The following is a 17,256-nucleotide window of genomic DNA, read 5'->3' as shown; positions in this document are numbered from 1 at the left end:
TCTTTCATCAATTTTCCTCATCCGTCCACGACCAGGGAGATTAGCTACAGTGCCATGGGTTGCAAACTTCTTGATAATGTTGCGCACTGTGGACAAAGGCAAATCTAGTTCTCTGGAGATGGACTTGTAACCTTGAGATTGTTGATATTTTGCCACAATTTTGGTTCTCAGGTCCTCAGACAGTTCTCGTCTCCTCTTTCTGTTGTCCATGCTTAGTGTGGCACAGACAGACACACAATGCAAAGGTTAAGTGAACGTCTCTCCTTTTTATCTGCTTTCAGGTGTGATTTCTATATTGCCCACACCTGTTACTTGCCCCAGGTGAGTTTACAGGAGCATCACATGCTTGTAACATTCTTATTTATCCGCAGTTGTGAAAGGGTGCCAATACTTTTGTCCAGCCCATTTTTGGAGGTTTGTGTGACATTATGTCGAATTTGCTTTCTTTCCTCCCTTTTTTTGTTTTGTCCCAATACACACAAAGGGAATAAACATGTGTATAGCAAAACATGTGTTAATGCAATACGTTTCGTGAGAAATACATGATTTCCTGGAGAAATATCAAGGGTGCCAACAATTTCGGCCATGACTATATATATATATATATATATATATATATATATATATATATATATATATATATATAATTTTTTTTTTTTTTTTTAACATCACTAAAAACTAATGAAGCTGACAGCATGCATAATTCTCAACATTTTTGCAGGAAGCCTCTGGAAGTGCCCTTGTTACCTTCTTTAGATTATGAGAAGTTAAAGAAAGATTTGGTGTATGGTAATGACCGCCTGAAAGCATTGATACTGCAAGCTTTGCGCTGGGTAAGTAGTACATGTAACCAGCTATCCTTACAGAGCGATTGTTTTTTTCTCCTCTAGAGGTTCTTGATGCAAGTATTGCAATTTCTTAAAGTGTATGCTGGGCACATAGTGCCTTAAAGTGGAACTAAAGCCCTGCTTTTAAAATCTGCAAGCAGACAGGATCTTTATTGCAAAAGACCTATGCAATACAGAATTTTTTTATTAAATGAAATTTTAACAAGGTTTTCATTTACTTTTTTTCTTATGAACGATCGTACAAGGCACAAAACAAACCTGTTTAATATGTCTGGGATTGTATCCAAGTAGCAGTTCTGGACAAATTTTAAGGGCTTTCAGACAAAACGATGGAATGCTCTGATGTATGGTTTTTTTTTTTGTTTCTCTTCTAATAGTTTAGTAAAATGGCCTTACACTAAAGCTGGCTATACATATAAAGATTTATTTTGCCAAAAATCAAGTCCGCACATCCATGCTATACAACGTGATTGTACAAATTTCTCATTGTGTTCTGATGGCCAGCAGCTGATTGTCCGCAGTCACTGTTCAGCCAGCATATTTCTGCCTGGCTCCTTTTGATTTTTCATTGAAATTTGTTGTACTGGGTTTGGATTCACAGGAATTTGCCAAAAAGTAAGTCGTCCATGGCCAGCTTAATCTAGAGAATACCAACACTGATGTATATATAGCAATGAATAAAGAACAGTGTTGAAATGACCCCAAACCACCTAAAGTACAGTGCTACACTAGAGACCTAGCTGACATCTTTTATGTGTACTAAACCTGACCCATCTACAGTGCCTAGAAGCTGGGTCTGAGAGTAGTTTGGACATACATGAGATGCTCTAGGACACTTGATATGCCAGGAGTAGCTTATATACAGTCATGGCCGAAATTGTTGGCACCCTTGATATTTCTCCAGGAAATCATGTATTTCTCACGAAACGTATTGCATTAACACATGTTTTGCTATACACATGTTTATTCCCTTTGTGTGTATTGGGACAAAACAAAAAAAGGGAGGAAAGAAAGCAAATTCGACATAATGTCACACAAACCTCCAAAAATGGGCTGGACAAAAGTATTGGCACCCTTTCACAACTGCGGATAAATAAGAATGTTACAAGCATGTGATGCTCCTGTAAACTCACCTGGGGCAAGTAACAGGTGTGGGCAATATAGAAATCACACCTGAAAGCAGATAAAAAGGAGAGACGTTCACTTAACCTTTGCATTGTGTGTCTGTCTGTGCCACACTAAGCATGGACAACAGAAAGAGGAGACGAGAACTGTCTGAGGACCTGAGAACCAAAATTGTGGCAAAATATCAACAATCTCAAGGTTACAAGTCCATCTCCAGAGAACTAGATTTGCCTTTGTCCACAGTGCGCAACATTATCAAGAAGTTTGCAACCCATGGCACTGTAGCTAATCTCCCTGGTCGTGGACGGATGAGGAAAATTGATGAAAGATTGCAACGCAGAATAGTCCGGATGGTGGATAAGCAGCCCCAAACATGTTCCAAAGACATTCAAGCTGTCCTGCAGGCTCAGGGAGCATCAGTGTCAGCGCGAACTATCCGTCGACATTTAAATGAAATGAAACGCTATGGCAGGAGACCCAGGAGGACCCCACTGCTGACACAGAGACATAAAAAAGCAAGACTACAGTTTGCCAAAATGTACTTGAGTAAGCCAAAAGCCTTCTGGGAAAACGTCTTGTGGACAGATGAGACCAAGATAGAGCTTTTCGGTAAAGCACATCATTCTACTGTTTACCGAAAACGGAATGAGGCCTACAAAGAACAAAACACAGTACCTACGGTAAAATATGGTGGAGGTTCAATGATGTTTTGGGGTTGTTTTGCTGCCTCTGGCACTGGGTGCCTTGACTGTGTGCAAGGCATCATGAAATCTGAGGATTACCAAAGGATTTTGGGTCGCACTGTAGGGCCCAGTGTCAGAAAGCTGGGTTTGCGTCCAAGATCCTGGGTCTTCCAGCAGGACAATGACCCCAAACATACGTCAAAAAGCACTCAGAAATGGATGGCAAAGAAGCGCTGGAGAGTTCTGAAGTGGCCAGCAATGAGCCCAGATCTAAATCCCATTGAACACCTGTGGAGAGATCTTAAAATTGCTGTTGGGAAAAGGTGTCCTTCCAATAAGAGAGACCTGGAGCTGTTTGCAAAGGAAGAGTGGTCCAAAATTCCGAGTGAGAGGTGTCAGAAGCTTATTGATGGTTATAGGAAGCGACTGATTTCAGTTATGTTTTCCAAAGGGTGTGCAACCAAATATTAAGTTAAGGGTGCCAATACTTTTGTCCAGCCCATTTTTGGGGTTTTGTGTGACATTATGTCATATTTGCTTTTCTGCCTCTGTTTTATATTTGTTCCAATACATACAAAGGGAATAAACATGTGTATAGCAAAACATGTGTTAATGCAATACCTTTTTTGTGTGAAATACTTGATTTTCAGGAAAAATATCAAGGGTGCCAACAATTTCGGCCATGACTGTAATAAGTCCTCTTCATAAAAATTGTCAATTTTAGCCATGAAGGTCAATGCTTCAGACCAAAATAACGTGCAGCAGTGGTGTTCCTTACCACTAGTGACTTGATTCAGGGTGCAAAATTTCAACCTCAGTGATGCCAGATAAACCGTTTTATTCCCTGCAGTTTCAATGTAAAATGTTTCAGAAATCAGAGTTTTTTTTCTTCTTTTTAGAAGAAGCCTTTATTAGGCGCTGTTTAGGTTGCCAATTGCAAAATTCTTTCTGAATTGCAAGCTCAGTGCATGTCTAGGAAAGTATTGAATACTAGCATTTCAGAAGGATGTCAGCAATAGCAACTCCTATATTTCTTTAAAAATCATTTATTCACCATTTTAACATAAACTGAATTATTTTATATATCTTTGATTTTAGCGATTTACTCGATCCCAGCCAGGAGAGCAAAGGGACACAGTCTTACAAGCTTACATAACAAATGACTTATGGGACTGCTACCAAAACAAGCAGGTGAGCAACACTTCAGTATCTGTCTTACAAAATGGCGATTCACCTTTTTTGTTTTTTATTTGGCCCATGTATATGGGGCTTGATGTGATATTTTAGTCCGCAAACTTTGTTGATTATGTTTTGGAGCAAATATACACAACATGCATGCATTGGGAAAATTTACTGGAAATGCAAACTTTTCTTTTTTATTTTTTACTATTATTTATTTCCAATAAAAATCAAGAAAAAAAAAATTATGCATCTGAATTCATTAAAAAAATAAAACCCTATCTGTTCTGAAAAAAATGTGAGGCATTGCCGAAACAGGAAAAAAAAACTCTGATACTGACCTGGTTAAAAGCATGAAAGTGTTAGTGTCACACAGTACAATGTATTTAGTCCACCAATTCATAGGGTTCCTTCAGAAGTTGCTAAGGGTTCCTTAAGCTGTAGCTGATTTACCTCCCATTTGATGTCTCCTGCATCCTTCCGGGGCCAATGTCAATGTCCAAGGCCTTGGGAGAGTCAGCAGCATGACACTAATGATCTTTTTAGTTGTCTGTAAGGGGGGCATTCTTCCCAATGACCACCGATGCAAGGGGCAGTTTTTCCACTGACCCCTAAACAATTGGTTTTAGTTGAGGTGGCCCAAGATCAGAAAATAATTTTGAAGGTTCCTCTGACGTAAAAATGTTGGGAAAGGCTGATTTAGCCTGTCCTTTGTCACAGGCCTGGTACATATTGCAGGGCATGCTGCTCTTCTTTTCTTGGGTATTGGACTATACCATCCTTGAGTAAAGAAATTTCTACTTCCCACTTGAGGAGGGTATCAGGCCACTGCTGTAAAAAAGTTATTTCTAATATTACATGACTTGCTGTGATGTTGGCATACTTTTGTATTACAGTACTTTCTTGAGCAAAACCAATCATACGCTTGCAAGAAGGATCCAAATACTGTACATTTTACTAGTTTCTAGTTTTTTAACTAATGTTTCACTTACAGTAGTTTAGTAGGTCAGAATAACTGGTAGCATTTTAGGAAGAAGGTAATCAGTGGTTTCCTCTGTATATCTTTTCTGAAAGATTTTCTTACCAAATCCTAAAATGAACACCTAAAAGTGTTCTATGGTCACAGTATAGATTTTCATGTTATCACATCAGCATTGTAAAAGCAATACCAACAGTAGTTCTTTTTCACAGTCTGATAAAAGCTTACTTTAAAATGCAGACTTTCTGCATTTTATCACAGCGTGCAGGAAGAGATTGCATGTCACTGTACAGCAGCGCAAATCAATGCACTGCTGTGCCATGATATAAATGTCACTTTTTGCACTTCAAAATAAAGCTGACAAAAAAAAGGGGAGGGGGGAACTGTGTGATGTGCTGAAACACGTTTCACACTGCCCCCTACCGCTGGATCCACGCAACCAGAACGGAGAGCTGCCTGTACACTGAATTGCTGTAGTTTAGTGTGCGGGCAGTGCAACCGGGCACTTAAGCTGGCCATACACCAATTGATTTTTCAGTCAGCCTCCAGGCTGAACAAAAAAATTTAACAGGTCCTTCTATCTGCACTAACGGTACCTGGCTGCAGGTGGGAGGTGGCCAACAAGGCAAACCCATGTAGCAAATTTCAGCTGGTTCATCAGGAATTAGTTAAAATTTGCATAATCTATAACTTGCTTTAGTTAAATGAGTCTTATGGGAAGAAGTCTAGCCCTCAAAACATGAGTCATTAAAAAATAATGGGTGTCAATCACGGCATATGGCTCAGTTGATATATCATGTATATATCTGTAAATTATTTTGTTTTTTTTTATTTTCTTCATAGAGAAGTGTCCTACAGTTGCTTCACTCCAAAAATGAGATAGTGAGACAAAACACAGCTCGCCTTATCAATGCTTTTGCATCATTATCAGATGGTAAGACACCATATTGTATTTTTCATTCTTGTGAATATTCAGTGAGATGCCCCATAGCCATACACCCATAAAATGAGCATATAGGGACATAACATATTCAACAAAATATTGACTGTTGAGTATTAATATATTTGTAGAAGAGATCAATACATATCCTTTGTATCCTAGGCCGGGTTTATCTAAGTCAGAATCCTTACTTACTGCACTCACTGGAGGCCACACTCAAGGCAGAGGAAAAAGATTATATTACTAAGGAAAATGTTCTGGGCTCTCTGCAGAAACTTAGCCTCAGGTAAGATCCAAACGACTGTTGCAGCTGCAAAGGAAAAAGATAAAACAAACAAAACTATACTTCAGTTTTAGGCTGGAGAATAAAATGTTTGTGTAGACAAAAAATGTTATCTTAATGGTAGTGTACAGGACACAGGATTTGTATTGTTAGCACATGGATTATATGCAGCTACCTGAAGGTGATCGGACGCTGGTAAAAACGCTGCAATGGCTTCCTCAAGCGTGCACCATATAACCCCACACAATCTGTGAAACTCTAGTTTTTTGCTAGTGTCTTTAGGTGACAGACCTGTTCGTTTTTTTTTTCTTGTTTTTTTTGGTTCCCAACCATTCAATTTTTTTCACTGAAGTTTCTATATCAGTATCTGACTGCTTACTGCCCTGGGCTGTCTAGCAGTTTCTGAATCACTTTCCCTGAGTGTGTATCTTCTGGACTCCATAGTATGGGGCTGGACAGTAAAGTTTGCTTTGGGCACTGGATCCTGCATTAGGCACTCACTTAGGCACAAAGCGCAACATGTGTAGTTAGCCATGTGATGTAAAGGTCCAGGGCTGTGATCCATTTCTATGGTTCCCACACCCTTAAGACGCCTTTGTGGATTATGCCCACAGTGATGGGTGAAGGTTGAACCTCTAGTAGGTCCAGAGTTGTGGATAAAGTACAACAGGATTTCCCTATATATTTACACAGGATCCTGGCATTTTTTTAACACAATCCACAGCGCATAGCACATTATGCGTTTTTTTTAAGGAGAGGATTTTGGTGTTGTTTACTTTATTGTGGCAACACCTACCATTTTGTGTCTAACATTTCTCAGCACAAGCAATTTAAATATGGCAGGTTTTTCTCCTCATATCCTGACATCACGCCTCCTTCATGGTGTGCTCTTGCCTTTTCTGCCAAAAACACAGCACAATGCTGCACTATTGCTGCCATTTTCTACAGAGATAGAGCCACAGGAACACCCTCCCTCCATTCCATCCTCCATCAAATATCTAACTCATTGGGCATCCCCATACTTGGCAATGGCAGATCACATATGCACAGGGGAGCTAGAACAAAAAGGCCAACTAGCATGCATTCTGCAGACAGCCTGCAGAAAACTCAAACAGCTTCTCATGGTTATAGCTGTTCATCTGCCCCAGAGTAATGCTCTATTATGACACTGCTTCCATTATCTCACTGCCTTCTTAGGCACACAGCATGCAGCCTGTCTATTTTTCTCTGCTATTTGGAAAACTTTGGAAAACTTGCAACACTTCTAGAACCTTTTGTTTCCAGAGGCCAGAAATGCTACATATCCTTTATATCTCTTGATCCTGTTCAGGATTCAAATGCAAATATTATGAAGGAACGTATTGAGAACCCTGATTTTGTAGTAGAGGTTGCTAAGGATTTTTCCGCTTTCATTTTGTGAGATTCAAGGTGTGGCTTCATGCCAAATGTTCTCTACTGTGGACACACGATCTCCCCACAGTTTGAATAAGCCCCTATAGGCATTAAGAGGCTGGCTAAGTCGAAAAAGACTTTTCCCATATACACAAAGATTGATTGTGCATTTTGTGAGGAATGGTTCAAGCCTGAAAGGGTATTCACTCCTAAGCTTTTTGCTGATATATATCTTATAAAAAAAAATTTTTTTTTAAAAGAATGGATTGTTCTGGTTGTGGATCATGCCATTTCACTGCTGAATAAACACCTTACAGTTCATTTTGTGAGGATGTTTCCTCTTTTAACGTATCTGTTGGTCAGGCACCTGGAAGTTCTCTTAAAGGTCCCCCTTGCTCTTGCAGGTCTTGCCCTGCAGCCAGCTATTGCTTCTGTGTCCCAGATTAGTGCCAACTGAGCAGAACATATGAAAAGAGAATATGCACCTGCCTATAAGGATCCTGCTTCCTTAGAACAATTACAGGTAATGCCTTCATTCACCAAGTCTCTAGAATGTTCCTTATCTCTGTGCGAACGTGAGGATTTTGTGACTAAAAGCTTGGTCTGCTGAATTGGCTTGTAAAAAGGTGAATGCTTATTTGGAGAATTCCTGTATAAACGCACTGGGGAAAGGTGCTTTTACACCAGAGGAGGCCTAAATATCATATTCCTATGGCTACTACTACTGAAAGAGTCCTTTTCATCATCCCCAGGCGTCTGCTTCCAAACCAAGGCTTTGCACCTCCTTTCTCCATATTCTCTGGACTCCTAAATTCACCTTGCCTACCCAAAACTCTCCTCACATTTATGGGGCTCTATCTTTCGGCGTTAGCACCAGTTTGGATCTGAGACTTCACAGATTTCTGGGTCCAATCTGTCATTTGAAAGGGGTAGAAAATATAGTTTTCATCTCTGCCCCATCCTCGCTTTTTGTCTTCCAATCTGCCAGCTTCAGACCAAAAGGAAGGTAAATTTAACCTTTTCCTGCTAGCCTTATGCACATATGTGGCCTTTGGGCAGGTGGGCTTTTTAATGTTGAGCAGCTGCATATATGCGTCCATGAGGAGCGACTTTTCTGTGCTGAGAGTGTACCCACTTCTTGCTTCCAGCACAGTAACTAAGATGGTATGGACAGCATCCGATGCATACTTCGCAGTGTACTACAGTGGTCAAAAGATGTGAAAACTTGCTTCCACCTCCCAGCATTTAGATCTTCTTATAGGGCTGAGGGTGGCAGCAAGGGGTTAATCGCTTTGCACCAACTTCAGGAACAAAGAATTGTTGTATCAGTTCCTTTCGAAGAAAGATTGAAAGGTTTCTATTCAAGCCTATTCACAGTCCCAAAACCAAATGGGGGCATCCGACCAATACAGGACCTAAAATTCTCTGAGCAGGTATATTTGTGTATCAGAATTCTGGATGAAATCACCATGATATGTCATCTCTAAGAATTCCTGCTATCAATAAACATACAAGATGCCAATCTACACATCCCTATATTCCAAACACACCGTTTTAAGCGACTTACACTTCAAATTTGTAGCACTACCACACAGTTTCTCTTCTTACCCTGAGTGTTCACAAAAGTGCTTTCCCAGTTTCTGGCTCTTCTACCTCTTTGGTTCTTCGAACCCAGGGCATTCATGTCACAGGTTACCTGGACAGCCTTCTGCAGAAGGACTCCTCAGCCACAAACTTGGCTATCAACGTCCAGTGATTGGTTCAGTTCTTTAAAACCGTTGGCTGGTTAAAGTGGTCGTAAACTCTATTTTAAGAATTTTCCTTATAATAAAGCTTAGCTGTAGGTAAAATTAATGCATACTAGTCTAATATGCCTTTATCTTGCATGGCTTTTTTTCTTCTTTATTTTAGGATGTAGATACCGCTTTAATTGACTTTCCAAAATCTACTTCACCATCTGGAGTACATTGGGTCTAATCTTGGACACAGCCTAAGCCAGAATTTTCTTTTCCCCAAGAGAAAGTTGCATCCCTGATGTCCCAGACAATGCACCCTCAGGTCAAAATGGTCTAGGTTTGCTTTCATATGAGAGTTTTGGGCTTGATGGTTGCCTCCTTTGAGACCGTTCCTTTTGTCCAGTTTCACTCCAGACTTCTTCAATCCTGCAAACTTGTGACGTGGAAAAGTAAATACAATCTTTGGATCTCCTAGTGCTTCTGTCCAACCAAAGCTCTCCCTGGCTTGGTGGATCCTCAATCTTGCTTTAAAAATAGGAAAAGCCTGTCCTTCACACATTATGGAAGGTGGTGACAATGGATGCCTGCCTTAGGCTAGAGCAGAGTTTACAATTTCCTGAGTGTCCAAGAGAACTGGTCCCCACATGAGTTGAAACTACCATCAACATTCTGGAACTGAGAGCCATCAGATTATCTCTACAGAACTGGATATCCCTTCTGTAAGGTCACCAAGTCTGGGTGCAGTCATGAATGACACAACAGTGGGCCACATAAACCATCAGGGAGGCACCAGGAGTCATGCTACCCTAAAAGAAAAGAGTGTGATACTCTCCTGGGTGGAAACTTACATTCCAGCTGTCTCGGCAATTCCTGGAGCTGTCTCTGGAGAGCTAACTGGAATGCTTAGTTTCATGGAAGTGATCTCTGCACCCATAACCAAATGTCGATATCCTGTCCTCCAAGTTCAACAACAAGCTGACCAAATGTGTACCCAAAACCAGGGATCCTTTAGCCTTTGCTGTGGGTGCTCTGGTAATTCCTTGGACTCAATTAAGACTAGTTTATGCCTTCTGTCTGATGAAAATCTTCCTCCTTCTGCTGCACAAAATACATGATGAAAGAGTTTGTGTGACCATCATCACTCCAAACTGGGCCAAAAGAATGTGGTACACAAACATACTCAGACTTCTGGCAAATACGCCTTGGCTTCCTCTGAACAGACCAGTCCTACTGGCCCAATGCCCCTGTTTCCATCCTGCTTCTCAGTTCTTTTATTTTTTTTTTAATTTAAATATTTATTTGTTTTCAAATATAGCAATATAAATATTTCCAACACAAGAAGTAATAAAATACAACATAACAAATTTCTTCTAAAAACACTTATTGCATATCATTTTCTCCCCTTAACCCCCTTCCCTCAACCCCCCCTCCCTCCCACCCCTCTTCAATAAACCCCTGACATCTGTCCGATTCCCATCTTTATTCTTATTCACGGAGTAACTTCTTTCTTCTTTGCTCTAAATTCCTCCCATTTCTTCCATTTTGTATAATAAACCTCCATCTTGTCTTCCTGTATATAGTATAGTTTCTCCATTCTAACAATCTGATCCACTCTGTCTATCCAGTCATCTACCTTCGGTGCCTCAACTTTACGCCAAAACCTAGGTATCAATCCTTTAGCTGCATTTAAGTAGCACTCTATACCCATATCTTTAAATTTATTCATTGATATTTCTGTGATATGAAAAAGGCATATTTCAGGGTCCAAACCAATCTCAATTTCAGTGATATTCCTAATTTGATTTATAACCTTTCTCCAGTAAACTTGTATTTTTGGGCACCCCCACCATATGTGATACGTTGTGCCCCCCTCTCCACATTCTCGCCAACACCCAGGTTGTTTCTCACCACTCATTTTGTGCTCTACCATCGGAGTGATATACCACCTACTTAAACATTTATAGTTCAATTCCACCTCCCGCATGCTAACATTTCCATGTACCATTCTATATATTTTTCTTTGTGTATGTTCCTCCCACTCCACCCCCAAATCCCTTTCCCATTTGTCTATACAGTCATGGCCGAAATTGTTGGCACCCTTGATATTTTTCCTGAAAATCAAGTATTTCACACAAAAAAGGTATTGCATTAACACGTTTTGCTATACACATGTTTATTCCCTTTGTATGTATTGGAACAAATATAAAACAGAGGCAGAAAAGCAAATATGACATAATGTCACACAAAACCCCAAAAATGGGCTGGACAAAAGTATTGGCACCCTTAACTTAATATTTGGTTGCACACCCTTTGGAAAACATAACTGAAATCAGTCGCTTCCTATAACCATCAATAAGCTTCTGACACCTCTCACCCGGAATTTTGGACCACTCTTCCTTTGCAAACAGCTCCAGGTCTCTCTTATTGGAAGGACACCTTTTCCCAACAGCAATTTTAAGATCTCTCCACAGGTGTTCAATGGGATTTAGATCTGGGCTCATTGCTGGCCACTTCAGAACTCTCCAGCGCTTCTTTGCCATCCATTTCTGAGTGCTTTTTGACGTATGTTTGGGGTCATTGTCCTGCTGGAAGACCCAGGATCTTGGACGCAAACCCAGCTTTCTGACACTGGGCCCTACAGTGCGACCCAAAATCCTTTGGTAATCCTCAGATTTCATGATGCCTTGCACACAGTCAAGGCACCCAGTGCCAGAGGCAGCAAAACAACCCCAAAACATCATTGAACCTCCACCATATTTTACCGTAGGTACTGTGTTTTGTTCTTTGTAGGCCTCATTCCGTTTTCGGTAAACAGTAGAATGATGTGCTTTACCGAAAAGCTCTATCTTGGTCTCATCTGTCCACAAGACGTTTTCCCAGAAGGCTTTTGGCTTACTCAAGTACATTTTGGCAAACTGTAGTCTTGCTTTTTTATGTCTCTGTGTCAGCAGTGGGGTCCTCCTGGGTCTCCTGCCATAGCGTTTCATTTCATTTAAATGTCGACGGATAGTTCGCGCTGACACTGATGCTCCCTGAGCCTGCAGGACAGCTTGAATGTCTTTGGAACATGTTTGGGGCTGCTTATCCACCATCCGGACTATTCTGCGTTGCAATCTTTCATCAATTTTCCTCATCCGTCCACGACCAGGGAGATTAGCTACAGTGCCATGGGTTGCAAACTTCTTGATAATGTTGCGCACTGTGGACAAAGGCAAATCTAGTTCTCTGGAGATGGACTTGTAACCTTGAGATTGTTGATATTTTGCCACAATTTTGGTTCTCAGGTCCTCAGACAGTTCTCGTCTCCTCTTTCTGTTGTCCATGCTTAGTGTGGCACAGACAGACACACAATGCAAAGGTTAAGTGAACGTCTCTCCTTTTTATCTGCTTTCAGGTGTGATTTCTATATTGCCCACACCTGTTACTTGCCCCAGGTGAGTTTACAGGAGCATCACATGCTTGTAACATTCTTATTTATCCGCAGTTGTGAAAGGGTGCCAATACTTTTGTCCAGCCCATTTTTGGAGGTTTGTGTGACATTATGTCGAATTTGCTTTCTTTCCTCCCTTTTTTTGTTTTGTCCCAATACACACAAAGGGAATAAACATGTGTATAGCAAAACATGTGTTAATGCAATACGTTTCGTGAGAAATACATGATTTCCTGGAGAAATATCAAGGGTGCCAACAATTTCGGCCATGACTGTATATCTTAATTTTACCTTACTATCTAAATCAGTGAGAATTTTGTATGTTTTAGCAGTGCTGTGTTTCCCATCACCTCGAACTTCAAAAAATTTCTCAAATAAATTCCAATCTTTTCTAATTCTAAGGAGCTTCGTCAGTTTCCCCACAAATTGTTTTAATTGATTATACCTCCATATATCTATCTTAGTGAAAATCCCTCCCTCTTCCCTTTTCAAATCCTCTAGTGTTCTTAAGTTTACCCCCCTCCATTACGTCTCTCAACTGAGCATCCTCTTTCTTAATCCATTTACCCGTAATTTCCTCTACCTGGGGGGAAAAACTCAGAATTTCTTAATGGCATTAACAGTGAGTTAAAATCCCAATTCCTCTGTTTGTGCAATCTATCCCATTCTTTCAAAACAATCCTAGTGTATGGACTTGTGCTCTCAGCTAATTCTCTAAACTGTGTTGACACCCAAACAATCCCACTCAAATCTTTCCCACTAAGTGTATTTTCTATTGTGACCCAATTTTTACTCTTTGTATTGTGTTTCCAATCAAAAATTCTTGATAGGATCACTGCTCTATAATATCTTTTGAGATCCGGCATTCCCACCCCACCCTTTTCTTTATTTCTACTTAGCACTTCATGTGATACTCTAGGTTTTTTATTTTTCCATATATATCTTGTTACCATTTGCTTAATTGTTCTAAAGTATGTCCCTGGGAGTTTAATGGGAATCATTTGGAGTTTATACAAAACCTTAGGGAGAATTACCATTTTTATTAAGTTAATACGACCTAACCACGAAGGATTTCCTCCTCCGATTCTCTTCAATTCCTCCCTAATCTCATTTAACAATGGTATATAATTTGCTTTATATAGATTTTTCTGTGAAGAATTAAGTTTCACTCCCAAATATTTTATTTCTCTATCTTTCCATATAAAGGGGAACTCTCTCTGTATAATTTCTTTTTTGCTCTTTGGAAGATTTATATTTAATATCTCTGTTTTACTCGGATTAATTTTTAGGTTTGCCAATTCTCCATATTCCTTCAATGTTTTCATTAGGTTAGGAAGCGTTATCCTGGGGTTACCAATATAGAACAATAGGTCATCCGCAAATGCGGCAACCTTGTGCTCTATCTTTCCTACGTTAATTCCCTTTATATCTATATTTTTCCTGATTGTTAATAGCAAGGGTTCCAATGACAAAACAAACAACAATGGGGATAGCGGGCAACCCTGTCTAGTTCCATTTGTCATTAAAAAAGACTCTGATCTCTCTCCATTTACCATTATCATCGCGGAAGGTCCTTCATACAGTCTTCCAATCCATCTCCTCATCCTGTTACCCAGTCCCAAAGCCTCTAGCGTATCCATCATGAAGCTCCAATTAACCCTGTCAAACGCCTTCTCCGCGTCTATTGAAGCAACAGTACTGGATTTTTTCCCGTTCGACTTTTCTGAATAAACATCAGGGATCTCAACCCATTATCTCGACCCTCCCTTCCTCTGACGAAGTCCACATGGTCCCCATGTATCCAATCTGGCATCAGATCCCTCAACCTATTCCCTAAAACCTTTGCATACAACTTCGTATCTGTGTTCAGCAATGATATCGGTCTATAACTTGAGCACTGGGAGATATCTTTACCTTCCTTATGTATCAAAACCACCTGGGCCTGTAGGGATTCCTGTCTCATCTCCATCTCTCCTCCCAACGCATCCATATATCTCTTTAATTTAGGTAGTAGTAAGTCACTATATTTTTTATAGTACCTCACAGTATACCCATCTGGGCCCGGGCTTTTCCCCGACTTAAAGCTTTTTAATGCTGTTTTTAGTTCTTCCTGTGAGATTTCAGATTCTAAGGAGTTTAATAATTCTTCGCTTAATTTTGGTAATCCTGTATTTCTTAGATATTCTCTTCTTTTCTCCTCATTTACCTTTTTGATCTTATTTGTAGGGTCGTTGGGGGCAATATTATATAATTTACTATAGTAATCCTTAAAAACTTTTGCAATTTCTTTAGTTGAGTGGACTAATTCTCCCTTGAAATTTTTTATTTTATCTATATAGTTTCTATTTTTTTTCTTCCTCAGAGTTCTCATTAAATATTTTCCCGGTCTATCTCCCCATCTGTATCTTTCTCCCGTAATTTTATGAAAAATTCTCGTTTTTTCTTCCTCCAATACTTTCTCTAATTCTTCCCTCTTTTTTATCATTTTTTCTTCTATCTCTTTCATTATATTACTTTTATGTAGGAGTTCTAACTCAGCTATTTCCTTTAAAAGCTCACTAATCCTTTCTCTCCTTTCCCTTTTTTTCTTTGCCCCAATCGCAATTAGGATTCCTCTGATGTATACTTTGTGCGCCTCCCACACTGTAGCCCTTGATACATCTCCCGTTTCATTTTACTCAAAAAATCTCCCTATCTCCTCCCTAATTTTCCGTTCAGTATCTTGATCCATGAGAAGTGCCTCGTTCAGCCTCCATGTCAGTCCTCCCGACGACCTCCCTCCCCATCTTAATTTTAATGCAACGGGGGCATGATCCGAAAGGGTCATTACTTCTATCTTAACACTAGACAAATCTTTGATGAGACGATGGTCTATCAATATATAATCTAATCTGGAGTATGTTTTATGAGCGTGAGAATAAAAGGTATAGTCTCTGTTTCTGTTATTTGCTATTCTCCAGCTATCCACCAATTGGCTCTCTCTCATCACCTTCTTCAATATTCTCATCGACTTGTTTCCCTCTCTCGGCACTGTAGAAGTTGTGTCTATTTGTGGGTCCATACATAGGTTGAAGTCTCCTGCCACTATTAAATATCCCTTAGAGAAATCCATCAATTTCTTCAGAACCCCTTTCAAAAACATCTCTGGTTTCCTATTAGGGCAGTATATATTTGCTAGCGTACACTCGATATCTTGCAATTTGCCTTTCAAAAACAGAAACCTCCCATCCGGATCGGTATTCCTATCTTCTAGTTCAAACCTAACATTTTTTGCAAATCCTATAGCCACCCCCTTCGCTCTCTTAATTGGGGAATCCGCATAATACCAAACCGGATGGTATCTAGATTTCAACTTAAGATTTTTTTTTTAACTCGAGGTGCGTTTCTTGCAAGAATACCACTGAGGCCGCTCTATGCTGTAGTTCTCTAAATAACCTAAATTTTTTACTTGGACAGTTCAGCCCATTTACATTATGAGTTATGAACTGTATTTCCTCCATATTTTGTTTATTTGTCGTCTTTCTATTTTACCATCTCCTTTCTTCTTCCATTTCCCTCTATCTCTTCTTTTATGCCAGATGTCAGTTTTAAAAAACCCCTCTCCCCCCTCCCCTTCCAATTCCCTCCCTCCCTTCCTTCCGCTTTAGGCCTGTAGCTTGCCTTCCCCCCTCCTCCTCCCTCCCACCCATTTTAGGCTTGTAGTTTGCCTATAAATCTGTTGAGGATCTAAACCCTTCATAGATTTTGTACCTTGGGGTTGAGCTCCTCCCATGAACGGCCCCTCCCACCCCCCCAGATGCCCCTTGTCTATTTCATAAACTCAAGATGATTCCACTAAGATGTACTTCATTCGAGCGAACAGGAAGTAGGGAGAAAGGAAAAAAAAAAAAAATCCTCCTCTATCTCCCTCTCCCAATTAACTGCCAGTCTTCCTTTACTCTGGCCCCACTATCTCCTACCTCCTCCTCCCAACCAGAGATTTCTATAATTTGCAAATCAAGTCTATCACAAAAGTCTCTTAAATCCTCAGGAAATCTCAAGTAGGCTGTAACTCCATTCTTCCATCCGATTAGACACTCAGGAATACCCCATCTATAGTGCACATTTTGTTTTTTCATTTGCTCTAATAGGGGTTTCAGAGATCTTCTTCTCCTAAGTGTCTCTGTTGTCAAATCTGCAAATATCTGTATATTTATTTCTCCATATTTAATATTTGATCTTCCCTTAATCTTTCTCCATATCTCTTCTTTATCACACATCTTTTGGAATTGGACAATTATGTCTCTGGATTTCTTTTCTCCATTTCCATGTTGAATCCTTCCAATTCTAAAAACCTCTTCCAGATTCACCTGTTCTGTTTCTGGTCTATCTCTTATGGAGTTTAGGAATTTACAGATAAAGTCTCTCACTTCCTCTCCCTTCACGGACTCCGGGATACCTTTTACCCTAAAGTTCTTCCTTCTCTCCCTGTTTTCCTGTACTTCCATCCTATACAGCAGTCTTTTTTGCTCTTTCTTAATATCTTTTGTCCTTTTTTCTAAACCAGAGATAGATTGGGCGTGATTTTTAATTCTTTCCTGTCTCCTCCATCCGCAATAGCAACTGCCCTAAATCACTCTGTATGATTGTCAGTTCTTGTTTTATTGTTTTTTCTAGACTTT

General features: G+C 40.0%; 1 protein-coding gene across 3 annotated transcripts in view; it reads left to right on the top strand.

Moving 5' to 3' along the window:
- ARMC9 (armadillo repeat containing 9) overlaps positions 1-17,256 on the top strand; it is a 207,083-nt gene that overhangs the window by 134,351 nt on the left and 55,476 nt on the right. For all 3 annotated transcript variants that reach the window (XM_089685434.1, XM_089685436.1, XM_089685435.1), the window contains 4 exons: positions 722-833; positions 3,755-3,847; positions 5,658-5,748; positions 5,917-6,040. In XM_089685434.1, coding sequence (XP_089541560.1) covers positions 722-833; positions 3,755-3,847; positions 5,658-5,748; positions 5,917-6,040 — 420 coding nt within the window. The remainder of the gene's footprint in view (positions 1-721; positions 834-3,754; positions 3,848-5,657; positions 5,749-5,916; positions 6,041-17,256) is intronic.

The sequence above is a fragment of the Staurois parvus genome, unplaced genomic scaffold (genome assembly GCF_062004578.1).
Source record: "Staurois parvus isolate SC_StPar_1 unplaced genomic scaffold, SC_StPar_1.0 ptg000376l, whole genome shotgun sequence".
NCBI classification, from domain to species: Eukaryota; Metazoa; Chordata; class Amphibia; order Anura; family Ranidae; genus Staurois; species Staurois parvus.
The sequence above is the reverse complement of the archived record's forward strand: the minus strand, read 5'-3'. Positions and strand labels throughout refer to the sequence as shown.